Source organism: Aquila chrysaetos, chromosome 14, assembly GCF_900496995.4.
Source record: "Aquila chrysaetos chrysaetos chromosome 14, bAquChr1.4, whole genome shotgun sequence".
Lineage (NCBI taxonomy): Eukaryota > Metazoa > Chordata > Aves > Accipitriformes > Accipitridae > Aquila > Aquila chrysaetos.
Window position 1 is genome coordinate 6,458,807 of NC_044017.1, and position 24,609 is coordinate 6,483,415.

General features: G+C 43.2%; 1 protein-coding gene across 9 annotated transcripts in view; it reads left to right on the top strand.

Annotated features, from left to right (window-relative positions):
- Nucleotides 1-13,870: 13,870 nt before the first annotated feature.
- The window catches only part of ABCC4 (ATP binding cassette subfamily C member 4), a 151,243-nt gene continuing 140,504 nt past the window's right edge, over nucleotides 13,871-24,609 (top strand). For 4 of the 9 annotated variants that reach the window (XM_030036470.2, XM_030036473.2, XM_041128657.1 and 1 more), the window contains exon 1: nucleotides 13,872-14,070. In XM_030036470.2, coding sequence (XP_029892330.1) covers nucleotides 13,997-14,070 — 74 coding nt within the window. In that variant the 5' untranslated portion in view covers nucleotides 13,872-13,996. Of the gene's footprint in view, nucleotides 14,071-14,545; nucleotides 14,667-19,081; nucleotides 19,403-24,609 lie in introns of those variants that run through there. The other 5 variants (XR_003926537.2, XM_030036475.2, XM_030036476.2 and 2 more) reach the window with 3 other exon arrangements.

Here is a 24,609-nt window from a genome sequence, read left to right on the forward strand (position 1 = left end):
CAGAGATATCTGCCATGCGCCATCCAATTTTAATTCAGAAAAAAACACGTGCCCCATGTACCACAAGTTTTAGAAACGCTGGTCTGGAGTCAGTTTAAAAAGAACACATGAACCTGTAGCCTTAGAGGAGCTGAGAAACTATGCCTGCTAGTCACGGAAGGGGGATGTTGATAAAAAGCCAACTTGTGATAAATTTAAATGTGGGCCCAGAGAAATGAAATGCAATGAGAGATTGCTTCAGGCCTAATAACATCTAAATTAAAAGTTCCAGGCCTAACAAATTCTAAACTTAAATTTTTAGAGAGTGTAGGTAGAGGAGCACTATCTCTATTGCTGAGTCAGCGTGAAAAGAAAGACAGGGAAGGGGTTATGCAGAGATTAAGATGTGCTAAATAGAGAAAAAAAAAAAAAGAATTTTCTGAAGGTTCCTCGTATCATAGTTTTCTTGAAATACGTTCCAAAATGTTCAGTAGTCTTTTATGGAAAAAAAGTAATTCTGGCAAGGCAATTTGTTCTGGATTCATGGAATTGTATCAAAAAAATCCAAATTGAGAATAACAGCAAAAGCAAAGCAAAATATTATTTTTTTTATGTTAAATAAAATGTTTTGATTCTTCTATTTGAAATTACTTGTTCAGTCTGGAATTTCTTTTAAGATTAAAAATGTAAAGTGCTCAGATTCACAGGCTGAGTAAAAAGCTTTCTTCAACCTGAAATTAACCTTTTCTGTGAAATTACCATCAAATAATAATTAAAAAAGTATCACTCACATAGGTCCATCCATCCACCTAACCACCAAAAGAGCATCCTTTTTCCACTTGCCTTACTGCTTTGACTGTCTATATCTTCTGTTATTTATTATTAATTAATTGTGCTGCCATTCATCCAAGCCAGGGCTGAACTGTGCTAGCTGCTGCATGATTAGGTAGCAAAACCTCTAAATTAACTGTTTCACGAAAGAAACCTTTTAGATTAGAGACATAAATAAAAAGGGTTTAATCGAATATTTATCCAATGCAGTCAACCAGAAAAAAATGGTTGCCATGGCAGCTCAGATTTCCCTGTACGAGTGTTGGGAGCTGTGATAGTTCACTGGTCAAGCCACAAACTTGGGAGCCCCTGCTACTACAGATTTCTTCTTTGGCGATAGGAATGTAGCATAGGTCTCTCTCTACTTTTGTCTCTACTTGTTCAGCTGCCACCTAATTTAGGTGTGGGGTTTTTTAAGTTGCGATCTACTAAAGAACACGTACTTTTCTGCCCTCTGTATTGGTCCCTTGTTGCCATTCGTACAAATTACGTCCACCCTAAACATACTTTGCAAATGATGCTTTTAGCATCGTGTCCCATTAGGGAGATAAGGATGTGCCTAGCCTAAGCATTTTGCTTTATGATCTGTAATAGTTCTCAGCTTGAAGTAAAACTCTGAACTTCTTTACTGGCTACTGTAAGGCAGCAATAGCAGAAACTGAAATGCAGGCTCATATCAATTAGGCATTCATGGAATTAGGCCATATTATATCACCACTGCGTTGATGTGTGATTTTTTTTCCTTGTGGCAAAGACAATGAGAACTATATTTCCATGTTTCTTTTGTAATGTTGCCACGCCTTTAGAGAAAAGTACATTACCTGAAATGTCACCTAGTTCATGTAGAAGTGACAACTTGTAGCACTTTTTATCTGATCTGGACTCCCAGCAGCTTAAATCTTTCTGAATAAGTAAGAGCTGCAGGGATGCTTAGTGAGGTATTTCATGTTTGGACTTATCTGAGGGGTTGTACAAAGAACAGGGACAGGCTTTGGAGCCTACTGGGAGCTCAGTAGGATACTAGTTTTGTTTTCATTTCCAAAAGTCCTATTTCCTCCTATTTACCTATTTGGGTGCTCTCGCTCTAATTTACGTGCAGATATGTCCAACAAAACAGCTGGGTGTACTGAGTGACTCCTGCTGAAGAGAAACTCTGCAGGAGGAAGTGGAGAGCACTTACCCAGTTCACCTACTCACAAATGTTCCGATGCAGAAATTACTAATGTCATGGTTGTCTTATTCTGGGTGGGCCTTCTTACTTCAAAGAATGACCTTCCTATAAGGAAATATCATTCTTACAAAATTACTAAAGGAAAATATTTTTAAAAATTTGGCAGGTTAAATGTCTCATTCAAAGGATCATTATTTAATGTGTAGAACAAAAGCTGGCAAGATTATTCTTATTCTGTGATAATGTAGCTCCTGGGAATCCTGCTCCTGAAGTAGAAGCACTATGCCAGTACTGGACAATTAAAGAATGAAAAGGATAGTCAATCCTCAAAGGAGCTCAGCATCAAAGTATGAAGACAGTGATTTATCCAGTACTCTTGAAAACTGCGTTTTAAAGGTTACCTGGTAGGAAAATGACTGTTAAAGTTCACTAAGGTTTTTTACTCTCCATTTTCCTCTGTTGAGAAGAGCAGGAAGGAAGAGCCGTCAGCACAGGTACATTGTTGGAGGGGGAATTCAAAAAGATCCCATCTACGTTGTTAGCAGCATGGCAGGTTTGTGGAAAACTAATTCAGTCAGAGCCTCCTGTTGGGAAAGGATAATCATGACACTGCCTGTAATTAGGAGATGGGAAGCTCTTGTGCTTCCTTTAGTTACTGCCAGAGAAAGGAGTGGTGCTTTTGTGCAACCCTCTGATGGCTTGGCATCTCCTTTGAAGATGATCTGGAGAAGAAAGGAGCACATGTGGTGGCACCCACTTTCTGTGCCAGAAGGGATGGTGGTATAACAGTTTGCTGCTGCGGAGTGTATTTTGAAGGGTATGAAATGCATTTAGTTACAGAAACGGAACTACAGCTATGACTACCGATATAGCCTAAAGCTATTCCGTGCAGAGATATGAGACTATAAATATACACACAAATTTACCCCACCTATTCCTGCCTGCCCCTGGTCACAACTGAGGGGATTTGTAAAAGAGTTTCCTCTCTGTCAGTTTGGTCTTGAATTTCAGTTGTTGTAGGGACCTGATGCATACACTTGGCTTGTTAGACAGGGCAGCTATTCCTCACGTCACCATGTGCTGGTTATCTCAGTACCTGACACAACCATCCTCCTTCCCTGTCGCCCTTTCATGGTTAACCTCACTTCTCTTTTAATTTTATCATGCTCAGTCTTCTATCCTTCTACCTCATTTTCCCCGCTTCTCTCTCTGGCACCAGTTTGGACCCACATCCTCCCCAAGCCTTGGAGAATGCTTGCCCCCCAGCCCTTCTTCTGTTCTTATTCTCTGTGGTTCACCTAGCAGTCCTTATTGCCACCGCTGTTGTTCTTATGATGGCATTTCTAACTTCACGGTTGCTTTTCCTCCTTGTGCTGTGCCTGGAACTACCACTCCTCTTCTGAAAACATCCACAGCCTTTTTATATCTTTCTGGACCAAGGTATAAAGGTTGAAAGGCCATCAGAATGAATATGCAGGCAGAGAATTTGATCAGGGAAGTAAGAATTGTTTGGCAAGGATGAGGACACTAACAAAGAAAAAGATTAAAATGTAATGAATGCAAACATGGCCACAGGATTCCCAGGAATGCTCCGCAGCTTAAAAGCAAGAGCAGAAGGTGCATATTTATGAATTTACTTCTGGCCAGTGCAAGTCATGGCATGGGAGCGCTCCCAAATTTCTCACCGATGCTAACCTTTTGCCTGTTAGCAAACATGAGTACCTCTTTCTCTTATTTCCCACAGAATAGGAGACAGTGACTTAGTTTGGTGTGATGCATCTGAAGCCATGGCATTCTTCTCTCTTTTTTACACTTACCCACTTGCCTGTTCCCTCCAGACTACACCCACTCTGTGCACTTGGACGTGAAGCCCTCAGCCCATAGAAAATACCATGAAGAGCAGATACAAGGTGCACATCCCCAAGGTAACAGAGAGTACTATAAACACATATCTGTGGTCTGTTCTCTGCTTTGTCTTCCATAAGCTATCACTAAATGCAAGATGTCAGTTCCTGCCCTCCATGTGCACTATTGCTTGTTCTCAGAGATCTAAATAAATGCCTGAACGACCAAGGTAAACATCTTTCTACCACAGAGGAAGTAGAACACCCCTCTGTTAGCGCAAGCCTCCCTGTGTAGGAGACAAAATTTTCCACCTTGGTTTGTCTGAGGCCAAGAAACAAATAGTCACAGCACGGGAGCACTAATGAAGACCTCACTGCCTTCTGCTCTAACAGCAGTATATATTGCTTCAACCTTTCTTTCTCTAACCTAAACACAGCTGTGGGCATATTAGCATGAGGCTGCACTAAATCAAAACAGATTGAGAGCAAGAGTAAACAACACTTGACATGCGTTAGTCATGGTACTTAACGTGTTGCTAGAAGATACCCAGATCCAACACTGATTAAGATGTTGCAAGAATGTACATACAGAAAAACATTGGGTATGTAAATATCCTTGGTGCCTGTGAGTCAGTATTTACAGGCATTTGAATCATAGAATCATCTAGGTTGGAAAAGACCTTTCAGATCATCGACTCCAACTGTAAACCTAACACTGCCAAGTCCACCACTAAACCATGTCCCTAAGTGCCACATCTACACATCTTTTAAATACCTCCAGGGATGGTGACTCAACCACTTCCCTGGGCAGCCTGGTCCAGCACTTGATAACCCTTTCAGTGAAGAAACTTTTCCTAATACCCAATCTAAACCCCCCCTGGCGCAACTTGAGGCTGTTTCCTCTTGTCCCATCACTTGCTACTTGGGAGAAGAGACCGACCCCCACCTCACTACAACCCCCTTTCAGGTAGTTGTAGAGAGCGATAAGGTCTCCCCTCAGCCTCCTTTTCTCCAGACTAAGCAATCTGTAGTATTTGGGCTTAAATTTACCATTTTAAAGTAAACCAAATAAATAAGGAACTTAGCACAAATATAGTACAATAATTACATTACGAATCTTATAATATAAAATTCTGACTCTCAAAATGCAGTTGATTCAGAAAAAGCTTCCTATATTCTTGGTATGTAGTCCACCCTTGCTTGCAATACCCCAGATGTGTCAGGCTGCCAAGAAAGAATTAAGGAAGAAGAGCCTTGCCCAGTGGTGTGTGGTTAGGTGAGGAGGATATGTAGGCCCAGGATAGGTGGACAAATAAAAAATTGCCTTTTGGGAGCTCTGCGTTGACAGGTAACTGGTGGTCTGCTGAGAGCTGTGCCCAAAAGTGTCAGAGAAACTTCTGTTTCTTCTCAAACTGTGGGTGCCCCAGAAAAGGTGGAAATTATGTGTAACCCAGCCAAAAGGTCAGGCTGTGGACCTACACGTGCTAGACCCTGATGAAGCAGCCAAGAGCGAAGGAAGGCCAAGTGATAACAGTGTTGACAGACTGCATTGGCCAAGGCTGAGAGTAACTATGTTTGCAGTCATTTGACATTGTTTGTGTTCTGATTTGACTGTCTATACTTACTTGATGGTAAGTGCCTCATACCCAGGTCAGATGTGACAAATTGAAGATGGCTTTGCTGGCCTTAGCTTATTTCTGTTAGGACAGAATTGCCTATTCCTTTTCCCCCCTGTCATTAGCTTTCCAGTAAAGTATTGAAACCCCAGTAAACCATCCTCTCCTTTCTCAGCAGAAAAATGATGAATAACGGTAAATTTTTATTTATTTTTATTTTGAAATTATTTTTATTTTTTTATTTTCCTGCCCTTAGCATCTTGCTAGAATGGACGGTCACCTTCTGTGCCTTCTGTTATCTAAAGCTAACGGTGTATGCACACACAGTTGTATTTGACTTTGCATTGTGAGGTTCTTATTAAAGGTAATCAAGTTCTCAGTGTGCAGCGTGAGTGTGTTCCATTTGCTATTAAAACTTATATAAGTGCTTAATTTTGTGACCTCCAGATATTATTGGACCTAGAAGTATTCTAGGTTTTTTCCATCTTCATCAAGGATGCTGGATGACATTAGGCTTTTGCTTAGTCCACTGATGGCAGCAAATACTATCAAAGCGTCTCAGAAAAAGTGAAAAAACAGATATCCTATCTTTTAAGTTCATTTTTATTTGAAGAAAGTGTATAGACTGAAGATGTCTGCTGGCACCATCTGCAGTTTCTATTTTGAAGTCAGAAGTACTGTCTTATAACAAGAGAAATTATTTTAATTATGTCCAACATCTCATCATAGTTGGTAACCCCCAGCAGGGCAAAAGCCACACTGTGCCACTCCATTTAAGCAAGCTTTACTGTGGCTTTACGTTACAGAAGGAAAAAATGCAGATCTGTGTAGTAACTTACAATTTGTCTGTGTTGTCTTCTGTCCCCTTGCTATTGCCAAAAATAACTTTCTTAAACTTAGGTCTGGCAATGCCAAATGAAATACGATCAAGATCCAGATGGTCTTGACAGCGACATTTCATTCGGAAAAGTGACTTATATGCCTTTTCTTCTGGACCTCGTTGATTATTTGTGTTGTTACTAGAGGGAAATGAATTCTTCTGAGAAGAAAGGCAGTTTTGTTTGACCATCTGTACAATGTCGGTTTTTCTGATTTTAGCATGGAAGCAGAGTGGCTTCAAGAACAACCAGAAACATCTGGGCCATAATGGTAGACCTGCTGATTGATTTGCTTTGTGGCTTGTAAATGCGTCAGTGCTCACCATCTGCTTTTTCCTTCCTTCTTTACTGCTTAGGCAAGGGAGAACTTCCATGCTTCCACTTTTGATGTCTCCCCTCTCCCTCTTGCCTATTTAGGTTGACACTAAATAAAAGAGATCAATGGAAACGATGTTCATGTAGATGATAAATGTGGAAAATGCAGGAGAATGCTATAATCAAGAAAAGCTTTGAAAGAAGCACGGGTTTTACTAACTCGAGTGGAAGAATATGGTTTGTTGGTAGTTTGTTACATGTCTTCTTAGTCACTTTTGAAAACAGAGCTTTCTTGCCAAAGCCACTTGAATTCTACATTTTTCAGTGTTGTATGTCCTAAATGTTGCTTTAGAAAATCAAGACAAAACTCTTATGCCTAAGATCCTCATCCATACAGCAAGAGCATAGTATCACTGGAATGAGACCTACATGAACCAAAGTGGACATCTACTATTCACCTCCAGGCTCTGGGAAGAGGTTTTAAAAAATAATTTTCCCCTTTGTTGTGTGGAAGTCATGGCAACACCCTAGCAATCTTGCCTAGTCAAATGAGTCCATGGACACTGGCATTCACAGAAAACACGGATGTCAGGAGGTCAGTTAATCCACTTCCTACCCTTGGACTAGGTTGCCTATGTTGAGCAAACATCATGACAGAGATTAATCTAATCTGGTTTTTAAATGTCAGGCATGGGAAGTCTTTATTTCCCTAGGCCCTCAGTCACAGTCTGCACAATACTTACAGAAGTTTGTTTTCTGTTTGCTGACTCACCCTTGCCCTGAAACTAGTTCAATTTATTTTTTCTGTTACTGTAATTCACTGTTGCTTGGAGATTATTTTGGGCTGTGCAGGCTAGTATTAAGCTAGGAAAGCAAGAGATCAGGACAGGAAGAAGACAAAGCGCAAGATTTTCTGCAACATATCAGTTGATAGTGAACATAAAGAAAGGCTTTGCTCTTCAGAAGCTGTATTATCAATATTAGAAATGTGGGTTAAAAAATGGAAGACCTGAAACTGTAGTGAATAGAAGCAGGAAGTTTAATGTCTATTACCTGGTGAGACTAGAACAGTGAAATAAGCTCTTAGGTGCTTAGGAATGGAGAAGAGAGGGCTATGTAGCTCAGGACAGCAATATTGTAAATACACATGAATTGGTGTTTTAACTGATAGCGCAGGGAGCTGCTGCTGAAGGCCTGCTGCAAGTTCATCCAAATCATCCTACAGAAATACCAGTCTCTAAGTATCTGTGCATGAAGGAAAGAGATGAAATTGTTAGGGGCAACTGAACAGGTGGTAGGTGTGTCAATTTTAACTTTTAGTACAACTTTTTCTGATACTTTTCTACTGCATCAAATATTTAATTTAATAGACAGTAACTGGTTTGAATCTTGTCTTAGCAGATAATCAATAGAAACTCTTTGCTACACATAAATGATTTTAACATAGTTTTATGTAACTATGAAAGTTGACAGAAATACTGTGTGTGCATGTATGTGTGTGTGTACATTTAGATAGAAAAATGTGAATGGAAATTAGATGTTCTTTTGGAAGAATCATATAGGCCAAAATAACCTTAAAGTGGTAGTCAAACATGGAGAGGACTCTGGCTTAAAACCCAGACTGATTCAGCAGTGAAGACTGTAAGAACGAGATTCAGTTGTTTAAACACAGGTGCCTACTGTCATTTATAAGGCACCAGCGACACCAGCATGGGATGGGCAGATACAACACAGTTACTAGAAGACCTGAAACCTTCTGGAGTGCTAACTTGTGGCCGAGGGGAATACCCTACCATATCTAGAAATAGATATGGGGACAACAGAGACGGCTAGTGGGGTAACAAGAAAAAATAGGAAGAGCAGCTGAGGAAGACTGTTGGTATTACATACTGATGACCAGATCGAAATAGCAAAATTACTTACAGCTTGGTTCTGCAGCACTGACATTTCTGTTCTGCAGCTGAACAAGAACAGGCCTATATGTCTGTATTGCAGAAGGATGAGAAACTGTTCTCCAGTGGATACGTCAGCAAGATGATGAGTCAGACCACCAGATAGTGACAAGCTGGGCTCACAGCCAGTGGGACAGCCTGCTTTCTTGCCCGTGGCATGGCAGGAAACAAGGCTGCCTGTTTGGTTTGTCAGGCAGGCATATGGTCTGCTTTTCTGCCTGGCTTCAATCAAAACCATTAAACTCAAACAATGTACTGTTGTAGAGCCTTTGCATTCTGCTATCATAGCTTGTCTTTGGGAGACTACTCCCTCTGATGTCTTTCTACCACACTGTGCTCAGCAAATCTTTTATGCAGACTTTTCAGACACACTCATGCACATGTCTTCTTGGTTTTCTAGGTACCTGTCTCAAGGCCCTTGGGTATGATATGGAGAAACTGTTCAGCCCTGAAATCTATGGCCACTTGCCTGAAAGGGAAAGGTTATAGTGCTACATCCTTGGAAAGGCTAAGCTTTAGCTTCCTGTTGCATAATCAGGATCAGTGGCTATGTTTCACCTTAAGATCCACAAGCTTTTATTCACCATCTGGAAATCAGTTGAAACTGCCCAATTACCTTCTAAGGGTTTTGAGAAAAGCAGATGTTTGTGAATTCCTCCTACTCTAGTGATAAGTGCCACAGAAAATGCACATGAAGAAGCTTGTCAGTCTGACTGTATGCAGAATAAGAAGAGAGTAGAGCACAGAAGGCTTAAGGCCACACATCATACAGATGCTTATTTAGTGACCAGTCCCGGATTTGCTCAACGGTTCATGTCTAAAGGGATTATACGTGTGTATCAGCAGTCTGAGGTTCATTCACAGTTGAAAGTGAATGACAAGATTTAGCAGTATTTAATCTTTGACTAATTTAACTTTTTATAAAGTGATTAAGTAGAATTTGCTACAATCACAAAGGTGACTTAATTATGGCTTCAAAAGGGCAATATTTATACTATGCTTGCTATCAGATACCCGGGTCAATTCACACGCATGCATGCACACAGATACAAAGAGATATATGCATATATATAGAGGTACCCCTGTTACAAAATTCCCCTAGAGTTCAGTGAAATATTCACATCAAATGTCTCGGCATTTCTCAACGGGTGAAGGGTCGAGCCTCAAGAACTGAAGGGTGTCAGCCCAGGTCCTGTCACTGTCTTTCGGTGACAGTCCTCTGATTTTCACAAACTGGAGAGTTTGTGAGCTCTGAGAGGCGTCCCATGTAGTGGGAGATACTGGTCGCAGCCTGCTGTGGTCCAGGAGAGCTCAAAGGGCCTCACCTGGGACTGCTGTTTATAGGTTCGCAAGATTTGGTCAGTATAATTTAATTCTGGCTATAATTCTTCTCAGGCAACCATGAAAGTGAGTCATGATCCAAGGAGCAGAAGTCTCAGGTATGGTTCCAGGTGACAGGAGTTTCAAGTGTGAGTAGGGGGTGCCTAATTGTCCTGACTCACTGTACCATACCTAGAATAAGGAAGTACCGGGCTGTCCCAACTCACTGCACAATAACACAATGTTGGCCGGTCCTGACACTGCAACGTGGCCCAAGGCAGGCTGCACCACCACAATGGCTATATTTCACCTTAAGATCCACACGCTTTTATTCACCATCTGGAAATCAGTTGAAACTGCCCAATTATCTTCTAAGGGTTTTGAGAAAAGCAGATGTTTGTGAACACCTTGTACTCTAGTGATAAGTGCCACAGAAAATGCACATGAAGAAACTTGTCAGTCTGACTGTATGCAGAATAAGAAGAGAGTAGAGCACAGAAGGCTTAAGACGACACATCATACAGATGCTTACTTAGTGACTATCGTCTTTCTTGTGCACTGAATTAATAGGGAATCTTGTGTGTTTGCATGTTTGTGACATCCTCTGTGATCACCGAATTGATTTCCCTAGCACAATGTGTATGCATAACAGGTTTAGTTCAGATGCCACTGGTTTAATTTCGCCACTACCCTATACGAGTAGTTGGCTTTGGTAGACTGCTATCCATATTAAAGATTTACTAAATTGCACTTTGATTAGTTTGTGACATGTCTTGCTCTTCCCATGTTGTGAATATCCTGCTGCCATAGAAAAATATGCAATGGATAAATTGGCAGTTGCTTTTCTTTTTCCCTAAAACAGAAAGAAGATTATTAATTTCATTACTGCACTATTTTCCCTTCCCCTTCCTCTCCATGTGCAGTCTCAGATTTTCCTGAGCATCTCTGTTGCTAATTGCTTCACACTTCTTTATTACTGCATCAGTTGCTAATAGTTACTTGCACACTTGACAGATAGAGTTACGGATTAATTTGGCTTTCAGGATATTCTTTTTTTGGTTGAATTTTATTTTCCCCTGCCCTTTTAGTTCTCCCTTCTCCAAAACTTTGTAGAGTGTTTTGTTTTGGACTTAGAAGTAAACACTAGTATTTATTTTAAAATTAAGTAGTGTCAACATTTGTCTCTCATAACGCTGGCAAAGGAAAAATCTACTTCTTAAGGTTTGTTCTTTGTCCTTTTCCTACCATTACAAAATTATTGGAAAAAGTTACTTTAATATTTTATTTTAGTGCTTTTAACTGTATTCTTAAAATAAATTACTTGTTCGTGACCAGTATTCTACTTCCTTGCCCCAACTAAGAAATATTTGGATAATCTTTCATTGCACATGTATTTCACAAAGGTAATGCTTCATGAATGGAAGTCAGTTTTAAGATTTATATATTCCTTTCTCCCATTGCCTGACGCAAACTTTATTTATGTTTTGGGACTTGCATTGGGCTGACATACCTTTAAATTCTCTTAGGAATATCTAGTTAGACAAATTTGCTTCACAGAAATCTAAACCTGCCAGATTTTGCTGATGGGCAGAGCTTTTTTTCATACGTTTTGGGAGATGATTTAATTATTCAGGTTCTGGGATACATAAGCACTATTTCACTAAAGCCTGTCCTTTCAAACCACTGCACCATTTCCGTAAGTTTATTTCCTTGTTTTAACCCGGAAGGATCTAGAGAGAGTTATTGACAAGTGTACTACTTATTGCTTGCAAAATTCTGTGGCACATCATCTACGCTCAAGCAGCACATGCTGTTGCCAGCCCTGTCAGTGTTCACTAACAGCAAGCTTAAGCTTGATTTGTCTGACGTGGTTATTATGACAATCTTGCAAGCATGTCGTGTTTCTTCAATAATACAGTGTAGCCCAGACCTACCCCTCTTTTATCTCCACAACATGTCAGCTCTGATGCCTGTAATGAAAGTCAGATGCCAGCCCTATAGTTGTTTCACTGGTAATGCATTTTAGTGGGAAGATACAGGGCTGGTTGCTACTGGGGACATGAGATGAATACACAGAACGTAAGAATGGTGCCTGTCTTGCAGCTGGCTCGGCTGGAGTGGGAAGGAGTCTAAGAGATCAGGGTTGTGATGAGTTGTACAAAGTCTAGTTGGAGGTCGCTAACTAGCAGTGTACATCGGGGTCAACACTGGGTCCAAAACTGTCTGACATCTCATAAATTATCTGGATGACGGGGCAGTGGGCACCCTCAGCAAGTTTGCTGATGATACAGAACTGGGAGGAGAGGCTGATTGATACACCAGAGGGTTGTGTTGCCATCCAGAAGGACCTCAACAGGCTGGAGAAACGGGCAGACAGGAACCTCATGAAGTTTGAAAAAGGGAAGCGCAAAGTCCTGCTACTGGGGAGGAACAACCCCAGGCACCAGTACAGGCTGGGGGCCGCCCAGCTGTAAAGCAGCTTGGCAGAAAAGGACCTTGGGATCCTGGTAGACACTAAGCTGAACATGAGCCAGCAACGTGCCCTTGTGGCAAAGAAGGCTAATGGTATCCTGGGTCACATTAGGAGTGTTGCCAGCAGGTCAAGGGAGGTGATCCTTCCCCTCCCTCAGCACTGTGAGGCCACACGTGGAGTACTGTGTCCAGTTCTGGGCTCCCCAGTACAAGAGAGACATGGACATACTGGAGAGAATTCAGCAAAGGGACACTAAGATGATTAGGGGACTCAAGTATCTCTCCTATGAGGAAAGGCTGGGAGAGCTGGGACTGTTCAGCCTGGAGAAGAGAAGGCTCAGGGGTATCTCATCTGTGTGTACAGTGGGTGCAAAGAGGATGGAGCCAGGCTCTTCTCAGTGGTGCCCAGGGACAGGACCAGAGGCGATGGGCACAACCTGAAACACAGGAGGTTCCCTCTGAACGTCAGGAAACACTTGTTCGTTGTGAGGGTGACTGAGCCCTGGAACAGGTTGCCCAGAGAGGTTGTGGAGTCTCCCTCCTTGGAGATCTTCAAAAGCCATCTGGACATGGTCCTGGGCAACCGGCTCTAGGTTGACCTGCTTGAGCAGGGGGGTTGGAGCAGCTGACCTCCAGAGGTCCCTTCCAACCTCAGCCCTTCTGTGATCTGGGGACTGCAGAGAAATAACAGCATGGCAGGGACCCATTCTGCCAATTATTTTTTTCATGGAGATTAATAGTTCTTTGGTTACTTCAGATACATGTCCCGCATTCCTGCTTCCTCAGGTCTCCTGCTGCTTCCTCTGCTCCGTTTGGTCACACTCCCTGTGGCAGGCCACGGTGACAGTGCTGGAGAGGAGTATGGTGATCCCTTGCTGAACTTTTGAGACTTGCTTCAAGGATTTCTGCGATGCACCACCTCCTGGAATGAAACAGCTACTTTGTACCACCAAACTCTCCTAAACGTTGTTAAACGACGAGGAGTCTTTTTTTTTTTTTTTTTTTTTTTTAATAGAAGTATCTGCAGCACCTGGGCAGGGGAGGTGACAGCAAGCGTTTCTGGTGGTGCTTGGCTCCCATTAAGCCGGATTCGCCCCTGACCCGCCTTGCGTTTTTCTGTCCCAAAAGTCGCGGGGGTGCCTTGCTCGGTGCTGCGCCCACCCAGGGGATGCTTTTCATCACCGAGCGGCTCACGCAGGCCAGAAACCAGTGGGAGAAGAGAAGAGCAGAGCGGTCCCGGTCCCGGCCTCCGCCGCGGGGAGCTCGTCAGGGCAGCGGGGCGGCCCTCGGCCCTCCCGGGGGAGGAGCGCCAACCCCGCGGGACGGCCGAGGGGCGCGGCTCCCGCCCCGGCGCGGCCTCCGGGGCTGCCCCGGCGCCTCAAGCCTCCGCCTCAGCTCCGCGGGGGAGCCGGGCCGGCAGGAGGCGTCCTGCGGCGGCAGTGAGGGAGGGACGAGGCGGCGACGGCGGCGGGGGGGGGGGGGGTGCCGGCTTTCCCGGAAACAGCGCCGGCCGGCGGCAAAGCGGCGGCGGCTGCCGCGGAGGGAAGTCGCCTCAGGTCCTGCGCCCTCGCCGCCGCCCGGGCGGGTTGGCTTGGCTTGGCTTGGCGCGGAGGGCGGCATGGAAGCGGTGCCCCGCGAGGAGAAGCCCAACCCGCTGCGGGATGCCAACCTCTGCTCCCGGCTCTTCTTCTGGTGAGCGCCCGGCCGAGGGAGGGAGGGAGGGAGGGAGGGAAAGGGCTGCGGGGCCCGGCCGGCGGCGGGGGAATGCGGGAGCCCCGGCTGAGGGCCGCCGGGCTCGCACTTCAGCGCGGCTCCCGAGGGCGTCCGGGCTCCCCGGCGGCGGTCGGGAGGGGGGATGGGAGGCGGCGGCTGGCGCTGCCCGCCGCTCCTCCGTCGGCTGCCGGCGGTGACTCCGCAGCCGCGGCTCGGCCCCGACCTGCCGCCCGCCCCGCCGCGGGCCCGGCGCGTCAGCCCTGCCGGCCGGGGCAGCCCCTCGCACCGCAGGTGGCTGTGGGGAGCGCGGCGAGGCGGGGCGAGGTCTCCTGAGGTGAAGCCGTCAGCCCGCGCCGGGCGGTAATCCCCGGCCGGGGGGCCTGTCCGCCTCAGGCGGGCGGCGCGGAGCGCGGCCCCGTCGCCCCCTCCGAGCACGTGTTTGATTCCCTCGGTAGCCGCGGGGAGGGCGGGAGCGTCTTCTGCCTTCTCGGCCGGGTCCCCCGGGCCGGGACCGGGTGCAGGGCTGCTCCCTGGCACTCTTCTGCTTTCCCGCTTGCATAACGGATCGCGGCCAGGTATTGCTCATCGCGGCAAGGTTTGCTAATCGCGCTTTCGGCGTGGGGCTTTCCCCCTCCGCGAACGAGGCGGTTTCTGAACCGCATAGTTGCGTGGGATTTTCCCCGTGTGAGGGGCGGCTGGGCAGCAGCCTGGCTGCTCTCACCCACGGTTTAGCTGCCGTCGGCTGCCTCGGCTCTTGGGGGGGGGCTGAGGGTGGCACAGAGCGAAGGCAGGGGCTGTTACGGTGTCGCCACAAACTTTCATGGGACCAGGTGACTACCAGTCCAGAGTTGGTGCTCGTTCCCTTACTAGTGCCCGGATGACTACCAGTCCAAAGTTAGTGCTTGTTCTCTTACTAGTGGCCGGATGACTACCAGTCCAAAGTTAGTGCTCGTTCTCTTACTAGTGGCCGGATGACTACCAGTCCAAGGTTAGTGCTCGTTCTCTTACTAGTGCCCGGATGACTACCAGTCCAAAGTTAGTGCTCATTCTCTTACTAGTGGCTGGATGACTACCAGTCCGAAGTTAGTGCTCATTCTCTTACTAGTAGCCAGATGACTACCAGTCTGAAGTTAGTGCTCATTCTCTTACTAGTGCCCGGATGACTACCAGTCCAAGGTTAGTGCTCGTTCTCTTACTAGTGGCAAGATGACTACCAGTCCAAAGTTGGTGCTCGTTCTCTTACTAGTGGGGACCTTGGCGTGGGTATGCGTAACTGCTCAAATCAGTGAGGAATTACAGCGCAACAGTTTGGTTGCTTTGAACTGTAATAGGAAAAGACGTGCAAAGTGAAATGGGAGGGCATCAAGCTTGTGTGTCTTAGCAGATCGCCTTTGGAAGAGGGCAGTTACGGAGGTAGCGCTTGTTCTGCTTCACCTACTGTAGCCAGAGCCCGGGGTGCACGTGCTGTGTTAGGTGGTGGAGGAGGGGGAAGGAGGAGAGGGCATGGCACATGAGACTTTTTTTTGGAAGCCTCTGAAGCACAAGTAAAAAACTCTTTGATCCTATAAGCAACTCTAAGCAGGTGCAGAAATCCCTTTTGGAAAGTAGGGGGATTTTAAAAGCCCTGACAAATTTTAGGTAAACAAATTTTCAGTCAAGGATATGTCCTCAGAGGTACTCTGTGCAAAAAGAAAGAAGGGGGAGGGAAGGGGGGGCTTGTACGCTTGCGCAGAACTCCCTGTGTTCAGCATTTTGACACCAGGGGTGTCTGTGTTGGAAATGGCTTTGCTAAGAAGTCCAGACAGAATGGTATGAACCTCAGTTGGCCATGTAGCATTCCAGGACTGCTTCTGGTCTGTTCCCTTTCCCTTGCCGGGATCTTGTGGTGTTACTGGTAGTTCTGCCAAAAACAACCCAGCTAGATGTGAAAAAGGAAGTGTGCAGTGCTCGTAGCTAGTTTTCTCTGACTGCTCCTATTGTCCCTTTTTTTAGGCCGTTTGTATCGATCTCCATGTATAGCAGTGAAGTGTTCAACAGCAACAACGAAGTACCGTAAATTTCGCAAGTTCTAGGCGAGCACTGGAAAGGTTCCTTTTACCCCAAACACGTTTGTAGGTTCTCATCATGCAAAGGGAAGAGTAGGTGGGAGTCTGTGCTTGTGGGGTGACAGGCCGTGCTGAAAGTCCAGAGAACGATTGGGACTTCGTGCTTTGCAGTCAGATGGGAGTGTACAGCTGTAGGGCTTGTGGTTTGAAAAAGGGTTTAGTGGGGTAGAAAAGCTTTAGAAGTTGCCTTATGTAGTGTTTTTCAGGCTTTCATAGAAGTATAGTTCACAGCAGTGGAAATACCCTTTGAAAGGTCTCGTCTCTTACCTGTGCTGCATGTGATCATGAAAAATACCAGTATATCCTTATTATTTACTAGTCAGAAAGCATTAGTATTTTCTCAGTGAAAATTTCAGCTGAAATGATGTCTGCAGTGGCTTAAATTGAGTAAGCAGGGGCTGTCAGTTTTCTGCAAGCTAACACTTTTACGTAAAATCAGGGAAGTATTAAAACACCCTTCATTAGCTACAAAGCTAACTTTAAGGGTAGCTTTAAGAATTTTTCTTCCTTTCTGCAAAGTGTATAGCATCTGACAGCTGTGTGAGTACTGCTTCGGCTTCATTTTAACTGCTGTCTCACACAGGATGTTCTGAGATGTTTTCAGCTGGAGAACTGGAAAAACAGTGCTTAAGGACGGCCATCCTGGAAGCAGTGGCAACCACCACCATGCAGCTGCTCGAGTGTGCCTGCTCTGCTCTCCAAATCCCAGGTGTTGGCTGCTTGTTGTCAATGAGGGTAGAAAGTAGGGCATTGCAGGTAGCTGGGCAAGGATCATTCTTATTTTTATTTTATATATGTTTTGCTCCAAAAGTGCAATTTTGCCATTGTAAAGAAGCACCCTCTCATTTGTTGCCAGTGGTGCAGAAGAAAAGATAAAATTACTGCCTGGCAGAAACGGGATTAAACTCACAGGAGGATTCATGTTTTCACTGAATTATAAAACTAAGGTAATGAGTGTGTAGGCTGAAGACACATTCTTCTCCCATTGTTCAAAGCTTGTCTTCTTGCTTTTGGGTTGTGACTTTGACAAGTATGAGCTTGATGAACATTAAATGCTCTAGTAGTGCATTCATGGGAAAGAGGAGAATCTGGATCATGTGTGAATATTGTTATTTTTATAATGCATCCCTTGTGTAATATTAGTCTGGATGTTACAAGAATAAAAAACTGTTTATGACAGTATGAAGATCAGGGCAGCTGCAAAATATTCTTGTTTTCCACATCTATCACTGACTGTATTAACATAGGATTATCAAAGCCCAAAATGTTGTTCCAGATATTACTGTAACTACTGACTTTCAGAGTCACAAGTTCCCATGCTCACCAAACATCTTTTAAGCTCTGGCTGGTAGTTCAGTTACAGAGTTAGCAGCGCTCGGGTGTATTTCTGATTTAATTCATCTATGTTTTGTTGGGGTTTGTTTGGTTGGTTTTGGTGGTTTTTTGCATTGCTGGCTCAGCTTGCTGGTGAGAGCGAGGGCTTTGAAGGATGGTTAGGAGGATTTGCTTTCTTTTTTAGGTCTTTCCAAGAAAGAGAATTCAGTCCAGTGTTTTGCATGTTTAAACAGCTATTCCATTGTAGTAAGTGTTTTGAGTTTAAAAAGCCTTATACTCCATACTTTATGCAGTTGAGAATAGCACTTCTCACATCTTTTTTTTTCTGCTGTGGGGGTGGGGATTATTAAATTAATAACTGTACATGGTAAGAGTATTTCTCTTTTCTATTAATGCATCTTTGAGCTTGCCTGTTCATTAAGCAGCAGGTGTATTTTTATTTGCTTATAGCGTTTGCTCCCTTGATTTATCAAAGATGTTTTAGCGATACAGCAGTTAAATTCTTATGCACTCTGTTGTTCAGGCATGGAATCCACTTCAGTGGAAAGTTGCAAAATATGGGCTATGATTAAATTTTTAAAAGACTGGATAACTTTTGGCCTGTTAACATGAGAAGGAGGGCAAGCTGGAACACCCTGGAAAGGGTATCCCGTGTTTTTGTCCAGAGAGGTAAAAGAAATTAAAGTCCTGCTAAATTTCATATGTTAGTAATTTATTTTTAATAATAATAGGAATTACTTGTCAGTCACAGCGAGTCTGTGACCATGACAAGTTCTCGGCTCCTTTGGAGCACTGGACACTGTCAGCATCCTAAGGCCGGATACCTTTTTACATCATCACTTTGACATGTGGCAATTGCCATTACAATAACAGCATTAAAACATGACCTGAATACTTGCTCCAAGGCTTCCACGCAGTTATGATTCCAAGGAATAAATGATTGGTTTATCATTATCGGTTGGTTTCTGACAGCATTGTTCTTGGCTTACTAAACATGTGCTTTAGGCAAAATGACAAAACCACTGAGTCTTCTTCATGGCTCTGACTTGGAGTGTAGTGGGAGAAGAGTAAAACTAATCTTTACCTTTGGATTTAGGCATGAACTGGATGGGGAAAACACAGACATGCAAGTCCCAAGATATTCAGTGATGACTGCACAGTATGTAGCTGTTTATCTGACCAAATGCAGTCATGTCACGCATCTCTCTTGTAGCAATGTAAATAACTACACACTTTCCTTAACTTCCTCCTCCTCTCTCACCCCCTGGCTTAGAATTGGAAGGGCCGCTGACTGATTTAGTTTGACTTCTGAGTAAGTCTAAGTATCACCTGCATTTTAGTCCTGTAACTTGGCTGTCTTCAAAAGCGTGTCTTGCCTTGCATTGAAAGAAGTTAGGGAAAGAGTTCATCACCTTCCTTGGAAGTTCCAGCTGGAGTCCAGCAGTGCCACCATTAAAACTGATCCATGTTCCTTACTGTGTCAGTGAATAGATTTACCTGTGAGGATTTTACATTTACTTCAGGTAATGAATTAAAATAACAAGCAACAGCAGGCTTTGTGATTTGCCTGGGATCTTGCTGGATATCTAGTGAATTCCCACTGGCAATGCCTGAAATTGGTGATGGTGATGACTCCTAACAGATGCCACTTTATAAACATCTCTGAGGTGGCTAATTTTTAGTTCATTTATTGACTTATTGGTGCAGGACAATTGTGGTACTGTAAGAAACTCTAAAGAAATATGTAAGCATCTTCCGTATAGATAAACAGAAAACACATTTTCAATACCCAAAGAATGAAATCATACTTGCTTCTTTTTTTCTCCTGATTGAAAGAAGACCGAGGATCATACATACAACTTTTTTAAAAGGTAATGCCTTGTTTGTTCATTTATCAGATATTTAATATCCTGTAGTCAAATTTGAATCATTCAGTCTCTTGAACTACTGCATTCATTTGTAAGTTTTGCTTGTTTTATTGCAAGATAGCTGTATTATGCAGAAGAAAATATTGTTTGAAAATCATAATTTATGAGCTAGTGAGGTTAAAATATGGGGGTAAAGTGCTAAATAGATTATATTGACTACAGCAAGTGTGTATAAACTATTGGAATGTTAGCATTTGGTATCTACAGTAAATATCTGTGCTTAGATATGCAATTAGATGAACTGTAAGTATAACAAAACAGTGAGGCTATTTGCCTTTGGAAAGCCCTACATAAAGCATGCTGTACCATTTATGAGAGAAAATGTCTCTCATAATTCCTGCAAAACTTCAAAATTAGGAGTATGTTGTGCTGTTGTTTTTTTCTTTTTTTCCAAAAATCATTTTTTCCACCACTTCTAGAAGATTCTTCAAGGCCTTAAGTAGAGTGGAGGAGGGAGATAACACAGTTAGATTTGGGGAGTGGGGGTGGGGGTGTGTGTGTCTGTGTGTGTCTGTGTGTGTCCCTGGCACCCAACCAGTTGTAATACCAGTGTGAACTCACAGGTGATTTTAACTCTTCCTATTTCCATTACTTGTCAGAAAGGAAGTTAATACAGAAGTTGCTACTGTTAGGTTTCAGCATTTGCATTTTCTTTTGGAAATCGAAATCAGAGACTTTTGTGTGCAACTAGACTTTCTGCATAACTTTGCTTTCAGGGTTTGAGCCTTTTTTGCTGTTGTTGGTTGTTTTTTTCTATTAAACATGTATGTAAGCTGTAACACAGTTTTTAGATGCATTTTTCAAATGGTGAAGAAACTGCCCGCTCCAACGAAGTTGTTTCAGTAGTAACTAACCTGAGATTGGGTGACCAATTCTTTTCTGTGATATTGAAGAACTCTCTTCCCTTCACTCTGTGTAATTACTTAGGCCCTATTTCAATAAATAGCTTGTACTAAAATTTATTGTTACAAGGCATCATCTTCAGACCTTTGCATCAAATCATTGGTATTTGGGATATTTGTCTTGGCATGTGGATGGTGGGTTTGGAATCAATATTTTAATGATAGTCTTTAGAATGCCACAGGTACAGATGATGCCACTCCTCCATTCCCTGCTTCCAGGCCATGCAGAAAATGTTAGCTGCAGTATGCTTCCCCCCCTGCCCCTTTCCTCACCCTGTTTGTACTTCTTGCCATCTGGAATATCAGGAAGTATGTTACAGTAATCAGATATTTCATACGTGCGGGGTAGATGAACAGCATGAAAATAGCCCGCAATAAGTGCAATCAAATACCAGTTGAGTTACCGTCAGCATCAGAAAGTGGATGTTCAGCAACTTAGCTGCTTACACTGTGCTGTGAAAAAGCAACAGCTTGGAAGATGAGATGAAGCTGAGTATCAAAGGTTAATACAGCCTGGCATTGGAACTGGAAGCCTGAAGGGTTTTTTTTAGTTAATGTGGCTTTGAAGCAATTTCATTGTATTCCTATTTTTTCCTACTATAAGTAATGAGAAAATCTACTGTTTAAGCTGCAGTAGACTGCGGAGGGAAGTTGCAACCAAAACACCAGTTGAAAAGCATCAGAAGAAATACTTGAACTTACTCTGTTTACTTTATTAATTGTAGATGACTACCTTGGTGAGGGGAAGTGGGAAAGGGCAGCTTACTGAAAAGAACAGGTGAGCATGTGAAATGGAGAGAGGCTTTAAAAAAAAAAAAAATCACGTGATGACTACAGACTTGTGGTGATACTTACGAAATCTTGCATAATAACACTGGCAACCGTCAGTGTGTGTCCTTCTGTCTGTACGTCCCATCCCAGCAGTGCTCCTCTGGACTGAGAGCAAGCACATAGCAGTGTTGGATTTGCACTGCTGGTGTAGAACTTCGAGTCATGAAGGTGGGTAATGAACAGTACAATGAAGCAGGTAGACACCTGAGTTAAGCCATGGAGGATAAGCAACGTGGATTTATAATCAAAAGGTCTCGTGAGGAAACCCCATTTATTTTACAAAAAACCCAGCTCCAAAGTAGGTGATTAAAGAGAAATACATACGTGGTACTTTGCAGCTTAGTAGTTGAAGTAGTACTTCCAAGCTGCTCAAGGAGATGAAATCCTAGTGTTATGGAAGAATTTGAGTAAACAAAGACTCTCCTGTGCAGCAGTTGAAAAATAACTGGACATTGAATGTGAACAGATGATGCTTGTAATGTAATGCAAAAATAGGCTTAAGAGGAATGGGGAAAATGCAGTTTGTAAACCACTTCCTTAAGGAATTACTTGATGAGAGTATACAGGATGTGGCTTCAACTGGGTGCTGTAAAATTACCCAGAAGTTAAACTTCTGCCTATAATTACAAGTAAAGAAGGACAAAAAGAAAAATTTTTCTAATTAGAAAAGTAGTCCATGTAGTCTGATTTTTCTGACTTGGCCAGGGATAACATAAGGGATTTTGTGAAACTGGGAGACCAAAATTTTGCTCTTGCATAGAGGAAGGTACCGTAATATGTTAGTGCCCAACTATGGTGTAACTGTTGTGGGGCTGGTCAGGGTAATTGAAGCCTGTGGGTGCATCCAGGGCACCGCCAGACACATCCTTTGATCTTGCAATGTTTTTTATTTGTGTCAGCTTTGTAATGTAATTGCAAATGCTTCTTGGCTGATGTTTCGTGACAAACTTTCTCAGTTCATGAAGAACTTGCAATATATGCATGGGTTTCCCGAAAGCTCTGCAAGCCTGCTCTGCACTGTGACAATGGTACTTTTTTGAGCATTTGCAAGCAGGACACAATATAAATCCAGAGGTACAGCAGGTCCCGTCCCTGGGTTAATGAACCAGTTGAGCTGGACACTGCTATTAGTTTAATGTACCTATCTGTAACGTATTTCTTCCTGGGCTAAAAGGAAATTGTTCTGGGACGCTAGCAAACCTAATTTGAAAGCTTTCTCGTTTAGGAAATTTTATTTCATGGATGAACCAGAGTAGCATGACTATTCTGATTGCATAATGACCCAGCCTTTCATCCAGCAGGACCTTGTTCTCTTACACTCTGTTTCCGTGAAGGGTATGACTTGAGACCTCCCCTTGAGGTCTCACTTCTCTGGAGATGGTAAGAGAACACTGTCTGTCTTGGCTTTTTCTGGAGTTACAGGCTAAGGAATTTAGCATCCTCTAACTTAGAGGCTTTCCAAAATCCTGGTGGAGTTGCTCTAATTACAGCTGGTAAAAATTGCACTTTCCTGAACAACCAAGTAAATTGTGGCTGGTTGACTGTGTTCTAATGTTACAGGGTGTGTAATGTCAGGGCCCAGGAGTAGGGAAATGCAGGAAGTGAATGTTTGTATTGTGGTCTTTGTGTATCTGCTGGTTCAGAAATGAATCACTTTCTTTTTTTATCAGTGCCCAAGGTACTGCTGTAGAGGTGGAAATCTTTTTGGGGTCAGAACAGTGAGTTACTGTTTTGCAGTTGGCTATCTCTTGGGTTTGCAACAAGTTACAGAGTGATTTTTTTAATTTATTTTTTAATCTTTATTCCTAGTGACATCAGTATTCTGGCAGTAACAGGGACTAATTCTGGGCTTCTTTCCAGACTGATGTCTGATCAGCTAATTGCCTTGATAGAACAGAGGCATTCCCAGCAGAACAGACGGTAGTCAGGATTCTTCCAGATATTTGCATTTTTATGTGTAGTTCATGCTAGCAAAAATTTGGGCTAAGCTCTTTGAAAGGCATCATGTGAACCCTGTGTTTTGAAAGTGACTAAAATGAGGTGACATGTAAGAACCAAATAATTATTCAAAAATCTTAGCAAACAGGAAGGTACCTGCGGAAAGAGAAGGCAATGACTAAGGGGTCCTATTTTTATTTAAGTTGAACAGCTTCTTCAGAAGGAAATACAGAAATATGGGTCTGAGGTGTGAGTCTTTTCTCCCCACCAAGTTGTTGCTTTCTTTCTTCAGGTAATAGATTGGTAGTGAGTCCATTTTAAGTCCATCCTTGGGTTAAGAGGAGTAGTTTGCATCACTGTCTATCTATTCGCTCCATTTCTCTAGGTCATCTTTAATTTTGTTTATTATTTTAGCTTTTTTATTAAAGAACAATGCAGCTTGCACAGTTTCTGTGTTCATAACGAATTCTACTTTTCTGTGGGCTTTTTTTTACACCCCCCCCACACCCTCCCCCTTGAAGAGATGGGTGTTAGCTGATCTCTATTTGGACAAAAGACATACCACTCTAACGAGTAGTCTTCCTTTATGGCTAAGTTTAGGTTTCAGGGATGTTCTTTATGTAGGCCATTGCTTTATTTGCCAGGTTCCTTTGACAGTCCTCTTACAGCACTCTTTAATTTAACTGAGCCTTCAGGCAAAAGAGGGGCTTGGTTCCTTTGCTCGTTAGGAGTGTGTGACTCCAGTAACAGCAGGCTCTATGAAATAGGTTGGGCTCAATTCTGCTCTAAGTGCAGATAATTCCACGGGGTGTAATCTGCATGTGGCATCCTGGTGGAAATTTTTAATTTAGTGACTGAATATGAGCATCTGCTAAGTCTGCTGTCTGAAAGTAGACCTTCCAGCGTGAAGTTCAGGTCCCATCAGTGAGATAGTGAAACTTGAACTGTTCTTGCTGTACTGAGGATTTGCAGTGGACAAAGAGAAGACCTAATTCTTGGGCTAAAAGCTGTTCAAGGACTAAATGTAATTTGAAATTTGAAAAGAAATATTTTTAACCTTCTTCTAAAGATCTTCAAGTATAGTCTACAGTAACACAGCATACTGTTAAAAGCCTTTGTACTCTTAAGACCTCCACAGCAGTAGCTCTTAAAGATCAGTATTTTGGGGGAGAGTAGTCAGAAAGCTCAACAATGGGTGATTTTTTTTTTGTTTGTTTGTTTCTTTTTATGCATTTTTTCCCTAACCCTACAGAAACGTGGACTTGTGCTGAGTCTTTGCTATGTTGTCCATTGTAATAAACGAATCACAAAATTAATTACCACATTTTTTTGCATACTCTGGATTGGTTTTCCTTGCCTTCTTTAATGTTAACATAGAGGTTGTAGTGCAATATATTACTGTTTTCAAAATTACAGTTTTAACTAATGGAAAAAGATGAGCAGCCCTGAATTTGCACGAGGACTCACTGGAACCAATAC